This window comes from Manihot esculenta, chromosome 11 (assembly GCF_001659605.2).
Source record: "Manihot esculenta cultivar AM560-2 chromosome 11, M.esculenta_v8, whole genome shotgun sequence".
NCBI lineage: Eukaryota > Viridiplantae > Streptophyta > Magnoliopsida > Malpighiales > Euphorbiaceae > Manihot > Manihot esculenta.
The window spans coordinates 27,565,165-27,574,368 of record NC_035171.2 but is presented as its reverse complement, the minus strand read 5'-3'; the positions used below and the strand labels follow the sequence as shown (position 1 = coordinate 27,574,368).

Sequence of the window (9,204 nt, the reverse complement as noted above, 5' to 3'; positions counted from 1 at the left end):
ATGACTTATGGGGTTGTATTTGGAATAGAAAGATGATGGCATGTTCTTTTAAGTGTATAGTTGGAAAATGAGTGATGATGGTAGCTTAAGCTATGATGATGGCAGCTTAAGCTATGATGATGGCTTATAGGTAATATTCTAATTTTTTTGTATCCTGAAAAATAAGTTTTGGAATTGTATCTCAAATAGAAAAGTAACGACATGTAAGTGTGCGATTGGGAAATGGATGATGATGGTAGCTTAAGCTATGACGATGGCTTATAAGTTGCAACTTGCTGTTGATATTTATTTTTTGCGTGTGACAATAAGATCATATTGTGAGTTAATTATTCATTAAACGGTAGAGTCTGTGCATATTCGAAATGGATTTAACATAGCTCTATAATAGCCTCTCATTCTGATCCCTCCTTCTAGAGTATCGATGGTTCTCTACTTTGAGAAGATGTAATCAGGCTACTCATCGTCTCATAGTTTATTAGTATCTATTATTTCTATTGATGTTGTTTTGCGCTCTGATTACAATGCTAATATTTTTTTAAAAAAAAATTTAAAAATAACATAAACATATAAAAACCTACTATTTTGAAATAAAAATATATAAATTTTATTATTTACATAAAAATATATAAATTTTGACATAAACATATCCCTAATGCTTGTTTTTCTTTTTTTTTTTCTTTTATAATTTTTTATTTATTTTATGTTTATTTGTTATTATATATGAAGTAGATGAAAGTTTAAATTTACTTTTTTTTTTATATTTATTATGAGATATTTATTTTTATAATAAAAAATGAGAAGATTATTTCTCGTTAAAACATAATGTTTGAATTTTTTATTTTATTAATAAAATAATATTTTTATTCAATTTATTGTTAATTAATCATAAATTATAAAAATCAATCTAATTTGAAATGATTAAATTATTGTAAATATTAAAACTACAATAATTAAATTATTATAAAAAGAAAAATATAAATGGTTAAGCTATCCTAGTCTAACAATGGTTTTATTGAAAGATTATTTAATAAATAGAATGAAACTTAAACAAATTAAATCATTTAATTTCTCCTTAAAAACAAAGATTATATCGTAAATTTATTAAATATTAGAGACTACGTTATACATTACACTAATAAATTTATTAATACTGAAAACAAATATCATAAACTTTTCTAAAAAGAATTAAAAATAAATTTTTTATATTTATTACCATTTGAAATATTAAAAAAATGAATCAATAAAAAATATTTATAATTAAAGAAAATTAAATCATTAAAATTTTTTTCTTTTTTGAAGTAATTTTTTACATATTAATAATTTTTAAAAAATATATATAAATATACAAATACATTTTATTTTTTTAAAGTTAAAATTAAATAATAAAAAAATTATTTTGTTAAAAAATATTTTTAATAGTAAAAATTTTTTGAATACGAGTTATTTCCATAATCAAATGAAACATTAATATATTAAACTAAATATTAAAAAAAATTTCAACTAAATATGCTCTTTATTTTATAAAATTAAATTTATTTTTTTTTTGTGTATTTTGAAAAATATAATTAACATATTAAATTAATATATTTTGTTATTGTTTTTTCTAATATATACTATAGAATAAAAAAAAACTCTTATCTTTACAATTTTTATTAATAATAATCACATCTAATTATCTAGTACAATTACACGTGGCACCAATCTAATTCTGATAAGGAGAGTGTCTTTGCAATTCACCAATGCGGACAATCTTTCTCATCAGCCATCGGAAAGCTCACACTTCATCTGGGCCCCCACTAAAACGACCAGAACTCTCACTAGTTTCCGCGTGATAGCCACCCCAGCTAATCTTTCGTTCTGTATTGTTCATTTCATAAAAAAAATATACAAAACTCAATTTATTTCAAAATAATTTTTTAATTAAAATAATAAAATTTTTACATTTAAAAAAAAATTATTAAAAAAATTACTGAATTAAAATTTACAAAAATAATTCAAATAAAAAATAAATAACAAGTTATACATATACTTTTTATATATGAAAAATATTAATTCATATCAATAATCAGTAATGTTAAATAAAATTAAATATTATATTGTTTTAGTTTATAAATTTTTTTATATTTTAAAATTTTATTAATATAAAGGTAAAAATGAGATTAAAAAATATATTATTGAATATGTATTTTAAAAATTATTTTATTAATTAAATAAAATTTTAAAGATTATATTATCATTTATTATTTAAAATTTTATTTAAATATTTTTAATAAATTAAAAATATTTTACCTTTTGTCATATAAAATTTTAAATTTTAAATACAAATATAAATTAAGTTTGATTTCTTTTTTTTAATATAAATTTTATCGATGCGAACCGAGAGGCGAGTGCCAACGGAAAATTCGTACGATCTAGCGAGTGAACATCGTGTTGAATTGTCTTGGTCCTTCAGAGGCCACGTGTGTCAGAACGGATGAGAGTGAGCGATAGAAGAGGATAACCTCACATGCCTGTCGATCTGATAGATTACTGGCCAGTGTTACAGAGCCAGGTAATTTTCTCAGCATATGACGTGTCAAAGTTGCTTACCCTTTATCACTTTATATTGATACTTTTTCTGACGGCTTCAATTTTCTCAACCACGGTTTCCTCTCTTCTCTGTCACTGTCACAAGTTACAGTCTGGTCTTCACGGCCTTCTTGGGGAAGAAGCATTATCACAGAAAAAGGAAAAGAGAGAAAATTAAATCTGGTGCTCCTGAATTTTCTCGAGAAAATCTAACAATCACATTTCTCGGGGATTCTCATGATCCAATCAAGCGAAGATTCTTAGAATTAGTAAATATTTTTTTTTTTCTTAAGCACTTCAGGCTTAATTTTTGCCTGCTTTCCATTTTCGACTCCTAATTTGACTAATCACCTACCTCAAGGAGTTTACGTCTTCCCAGTTTTTTCCACTTTTCCTTCTTATAATCCTTTTTCCATTGTTTCCTTGCCAATCATCGTCCTTTTTAGGGTTGATTGACTGTTCCAATTATCATTGTTTCAAATCGAAACGCTGGTTCCTGGTGACTTTAATTAGACCGGTCACCATTGCTACTGCTCATAGTAGCTGGGAAGAGAGCGAAAGAGAGGGGGTTTGATTTTTTTTGCAAACAAAATTCGTTAGGGGAATTCAAGAGTGTAAAGTCGTTTGTGTGCGATTAGATTTTTAGCTCCAATCGCATACTTTTGTGCTTATAGTGATTGCAATTAAGTGTTCTTTGTCTAGTGATTAGCTTTTCAAGAAGAAAAGGGGGGGAAACGACAAGGAAGAAAGTGCAAGAAGATGACTATCGAATCGTTGCCAGGAAGCTCAGGGTACTTGGATTCCTTCCCTGAGAGGAGAATGTCGTATTTCAGTAATCCGTTTGTTTTAAGGTTAACTGTGATTGCTGGAATAGGGGGTCTGCTCTTCGGCTATGATACAGGTATCTTCATAATCATGTTTGGACTTGATCAATTTCGACTATACGTTTTTTCTTTTTGTCCTTTTTTTTAATTGAAGCTTACACACAAAGAGAGGGATTTTCTTCCTGGGATATTGTGCTCGATCGGTATCCTGATGTGAAAGGAAATTCTTTTGGTTTATCGTAATTGCGTTTTTTACTTGAGAATGTTTGGTTGCAGGTGTTATTTCAGGTGCCCTTCTGTACATAAAAGACGAATTCGAGGTGGTCAATCAGAGTAGCTTTCTACAGGTGATTTTTTTTGGTTAATCAAAAGAGTGAGACATATGTTAAAAACCGGGTTTTCCTTTTTGTTTTACTTTTCATTTACTGTCATGTTTGTGTGAATTGGGAAAGTTAAATTGATGAATTGAAAAGAAGGGAGTAAATATGATGCTTTTCATTGGAATAGTGATGAGATGTTGGTGGTGGTATGATGGGTTGATAACACTCAGATATTGGAATCTAAGTATGCCCTTGAATTTTTGTTTTGTTAAGCTGACCTTTTTGAGTTGGCAGGAAACAATTGTTAGTATGGCCCTGGTCGGTGCAATCATTGGAGCTGCATCAGGTGGTTGGATTAATGATGCGTACGGACGCAAGAAGGCTACCCTAATTGCTGATATTGTCTTTGCGGTTGGATCAATTGTCATGGCAGCTGCACCAGATCCATATGTTCTAATTCTAGGTCGACTTTTAGTTGGCCTTGGTGTAGGTTTAGCGTCTGTCACAGCTCCTGTATATATTGCAGAAGCATCTCCATCTGAAGTAAGGGGGGGACTAGTGAGCACAAATGTTCTGATGATAACTGGTGGACAGTTCCTTTCATATCTCGTTAATCTTGCTTTTACTGAGGTCAGGTTAATATTTGCTTTTACTTTGAATCATACTGAAACATAGTTTAGCATCTTCCTTTTGCTGGAAATGGGACCCAACTTTGGTTTTTCCATATCCGTGAAAGTTTAGGAATATGTATATCCGACTTAATTTAGGATTTCTTGACAGATAGTTTGGTGATTGATTCTCTCTCTGTAAATTTGTGTTTGCTTAACCGTGTAAGAAAAAAAGTTTTGAGCATATTTGCTGTGAGCGACTGGAAAAAGGCAAAAGTGTGTCTTAAAGGACTTGAACATAAACTTGAAGTAAAACAAATCATGTATAAACAACTGAAGACAGGTGTTATTCTATCTTATTTAGATTACGTTAATTTCATATCTTATGAAATGATTGCTCTATGCAGATTATCCTACTCGTAAATAAGCCAGACTTAGATCAAAAGGCATGCTAACTGGAATATCATTTTTCCTTATTCAAATGGTCTATTTGGTAATATTAGATTCTTTTTTTTTATTTCCTTTTTTCTTAAATAATGACTTTCAGATGGTTCACTTGAATATGAAATATTTTAACATGGAAAAAGTTTTCTTTTTCCCCTCTCTTTTGAAATGAATTTTAAGAGTATGAGAAATTGTGAAAAGTCATTGAAGTAAATTGCTTGTATCTGTTTCTGTGATGTTGAGAGCAGTAGTGCTGCATCCTTTGCATCAGCATTTCTTGATTGGCTTCTGTCTGATGTAACCAATTGTTTCAGTAATTTTACTTTCAAGTTTAAAGTTATTACGAAGAAAATTTTTATTATATTCACATATTTTGTTAATCCCTTATTTTTTTAATGATGATGAAGGTGTTATATGGTCCCAGGTCTTTGGTATGAGCCAAGTGACTTAAGCCTGTTCTAAACAATGCCTGGTAGTTAGGTAACAGTATCTCATTTCTCTGTTACCTATCTGCAGGAAGTACTGTTTGGTGTTCTTTCTTCTTTTTCCTGTTTATATTATTAGCCCATTTTTTATTGTTTACATCATCGCATTTTCTCTTGTTCCAGCTTTGCCAGCCTTTTTGTCTCCACCATCATGGAAAAATTACTGTCCTAGAAAAGGTCACATTTTGTTGGTCTTCTCAGTAATGTATAAAATACTATAGCTTCATCATTTAAACTTTCTTTTGGAAATTTTTGCTGAAGGAAGAAAGAACTGAGAAGGCATGGCACTTATTAATCATTTATACGTTTTATATAGTGTGATTAAAGGAGCAAATTGCATAAAATTAATGCATTATTTCCAAGATTCTAATTTGCTCGTAGAATTGAACTTTTTTCAAGAAATTGGTTAAAATTAATGTTGTTGGAATTGTATGATTCTCTATTCCAGTGGTACAATTTGGTCTGATCCCCCATTCCTAGTGATTCAAATCTATTTGGCGAATTGCAAAGTGTACCTGAATCAGGATAAAATCAGAAGAATTGCTAGTGAATCAGGTGGCAATATGAATTGACTGATTCAGTTAATTCTTTTTCAAGAGGGTTGTTGAACCCAATAGATACAAGAGTTAAGATTTCACTTTGTTTTACTATTAGAAGTGCAGATAAAACCTCCTTTGGCCATTTTCTTTCCACCAGCAATTCCTTTCCCTCCCTCTCTTCTTTCTTTTCTCTCTCTTTTTTTTTTTTCTGTTAATTGTTCTCTAATTGTAGTTATCAAATTATGAAATGTATTCTAAACTTTTTTAACCAGCTATCATTTTTTATTATTTAATTATTTGATCAAATTTAAATGGGAATTTCAGCCTGTGCACAATAACTACCATAGTTTACAATCAAGATTAATAATTTATAATGCAAAACTATGACATAATGAGAATATATGCTTCTATTATAAAGCATACTTCTAATTAGCTAAATGATAATTCTACATTAATCAAAATGTCACTGTTGATATTTTATGTTTTAGAATATATATCATTTAATTAATTTTGAGAATTTTATCGAATCTTACGAGTCGATGATTTTCAATCCGTAAAATGAAGATTTTGAGTCTCGCTTGAATCTCAATTTGGTAACTACATGTGAAATTCCTGGGTCAAATGCGAAACTCGTATCTTCTCAATTTATTGACAAATAACTATCGAAGAATAAGCAAATATAAAATTTCCAGTATTTTAGGGCATGATTACTCTTTCTTTCTTGCTTTTCAGTTTTATTTATTTTTTCACTTTCTAATGTTATTGTTGCTTTGACAGGTCCCTGGAACATGGAGGTGGATGCTTGGAGTTGCAGCTTTGCCGGCTGTGGTTCAGTTCTGTCTTATGCTCTGTATGCCTGAATCACCTCGTTGGCTTTTTATGAAGGTATTCAATGGGCAAATCATCTGTTCAGCAAAGTCTCTGAAAATACCACTAGGCACCAGATAATAGTTCTCACTTAAATATGCAGGATGATAAAGATAAGGCCATTATGGTACTTGCTAAAATATATGACATTGCTCGATTGGAGGATGAAATTGATCACCTTTCTGCCTCTTCAGAGGAAGATCGCCAGAAGCATAATAATGTTAGATACTTGGATGTGTTCAAATCAAAAGAAATCAGACTTGCATTTCTTGCTGGGGCTGGCCTTCAGGTAGTATCAGGCATACATTCTCAATTCCTCATGCATCCTATTGATACTGTTAATATGCTGAGCATGCTTGTTAATATTAATTATTCTATGTGCTGGCACTCTGTATTGGAAGATATGCCCCACCAATGATGTTGCAATGAAGACATATCTGGCTCCTTAATTAACCATTTAGCATAGGTATATGGCCAATAGTCAATTTTATAGTATTTTTTTCTTTTTGGAAAAAAAATCCTTAGTTATGCTAATAGGATTCAACATATTTTTGGGGAAATTTTGGAATATCTAAAGTTTGAATCATCAAGAGGATTAGGATTGTTTTGTAGCCAAGTCTTCGTGTTTATTAAGAATGAATATTTCTAGAATTCCTTGTCTAGTTGATTAGAAGTTGATTCTCTCTCTCTTGGTTGTGCCCTGGTTTTTCTTCTCTAATTCTCTTTGCTTCTCTGAATGCCTAGACAGTTTTTTTCTTTCTAGTTCTTATCTTATTAAGGTTTAACCTCAAGAAAGATGCCATTTGTGTTGTACGGCTCACAGCAATCATTTCTTTGATGACTTCTTTCCAAGAAATGGAACTGATTGGGTGTGAACTTTGGAATTCATTTTATAGATTCATCTTATGGTTATTGAATATAAATTTCTGGTTTTGCTTAAGGTTGAGTGTGCTCTTGACTCAACCTGTTTCCAAAATTATAGGTCAAAGATGTGAGCCGTTGGTTTCTCTATTTTGAATTTAATCCTTCTATAAACCAAAAGGGAATGTTTGTATTAAATAAATATCTAGGTGATTGCATATGCTTGGACATGGTTTAGAGAGCTTGTCAGTGTGTATATTATCATTGTGCATATTATAACTTTATGAGTTGTACAAGAACTTAGATGAACAAGATAAAATGGTATGTTTTAATTAAGAAACCCTTCTTAACACTTGATGTATGACCATGGATTTTTCGATGTTGCAGGCTTTTCAGCAGTTCACTGGCATCAATACAGTGATGTACTATAGCCCAACTATTGTTCAAATGGCTGGCTTTAGTTCCAACCAATTAGCACTTCTCCTTTCCCTCATTGTTGCTGCAATGAATGCTGCTGGAACCATTCTTGGCATTTACCTTATTGATCATTTTGGGCGGAAGAAGTTGGCTCTCTCAAGCTTAGCTGGTGTGATTGTTTCACTCCTTATCTTGGCTGGGTCATTCTTTGGCCAATCATCTGGTTCTTCAAATGCACTCTATGGGTGGCTTGCAGTATTAGGGCTAGCTTCATACATTGGTTTTTTCTCTCCTGGAATGGGACCGGTTCCATGGACTGTGAACTCAGAGGTCTACCCTGAGGCTTATAGAGGCATATGTGGTGGAATGTCGGCTACTGTAAATTGGGTTTCTAATTTGATCGTGGCCCAAACTTTCCTTTCACTTGCCAATGCGGTGGGAACAGGTGCAACTTTCTTGATTCTTGCAGTTGTGGCTGTCGTGGCAGTTGTGTTTGTGATTCTGTTTGTGCCAGAGACTAAAGGGCTCACATTCGTCGAAGTGGAACAAATATGGAAGCAGAGAGCTTGGGGCAGTAGTTATAACACCGAGAGCCTTCTCGAGCGAGGAAATGAAACTTCATAAGCTTGTGAATAACCCAATAATATCAGCAGCATCTCAAATAAAGGTATTGAAGAGTTTGTATCTATCGTAGCTTCCCTGTATCTATAAATGGGATATGCATGGACAGATTTTGAAATCAGTTCTGCATAGTCTTTAAAATATTTCTAGGGTTTAAAACTTGAAGATGGACTTCAGCTTATTAGATGCGAGTCAATTTGGGCAGAATCCTAGGATTCTTTTTATGTGGCACCCTAGGAAAAGCTGCTCCTCTAGATCTAAGTTCTCTATTCTATAAAGTGGGAAGTTGTTTAGAATTAAAAGACATGAACTCACATTCTTGTATTTGGGTCTAATGTAAGATTATATGTAAAAGCTGAGTTCCATCATTGTGGTATCCATTTTGAAAATGATAAATTTACAGTCTAGTTTTCGTGTTATTACTTTTTCGAATTTTAAATATGCGATGGAAAACTGAATTGTCAACCAACCAAATTGTCAAGCGATTTGAAAAACATTAAATTGTTTTTGATATATTCTTGTTTGAATTAAGAATTTCATAAGAATTTAATTCAATTGATTTTTTTTTACATATCTTATTTCATTTTGATGTTAACCCTTTTCCTTTTATAGTGATTTTGGATTTAGGATTCCTCAATGCTCTATTTTGT

General features: G+C 31.2%; 1 protein-coding gene across 2 annotated transcripts; it reads left to right on the top strand.

Moving 5' to 3' along the window:
- The first annotated feature begins 2,623 nt into the window (after positions 1–2,623).
- On the top strand, positions 2,624–8,970 carry LOC110626350 (inositol transporter 1). 2 transcript variants are annotated; one of them, XM_021772188.2, is made up of 7 exons: positions 2,624–3,469; positions 3,669–3,739; positions 4,007–4,342; positions 5,373–5,426; positions 6,566–6,673; positions 6,759–6,944; positions 7,904–8,970. In XM_021772188.2, the coding sequence occupies exons 1-7, from the start codon at positions 3,328–3,330 to the stop codon at positions 8,555–8,557; spliced, it is 1,551 nt and encodes a 516-aa protein (XP_021627880.1). In that variant the 5' UTR covers positions 2,624–3,327; the 3' UTR covers positions 8,558–8,970. The 2 variants fall into 2 exon arrangements, with proteins under 2 accessions (XP_021627880.1, XP_021627881.1); XM_021772189.2 differs by lacking the exon at positions 5,373–5,426.
- The last annotated feature ends 234 nt before the right edge of the window (positions 8,971–9,204 follow it).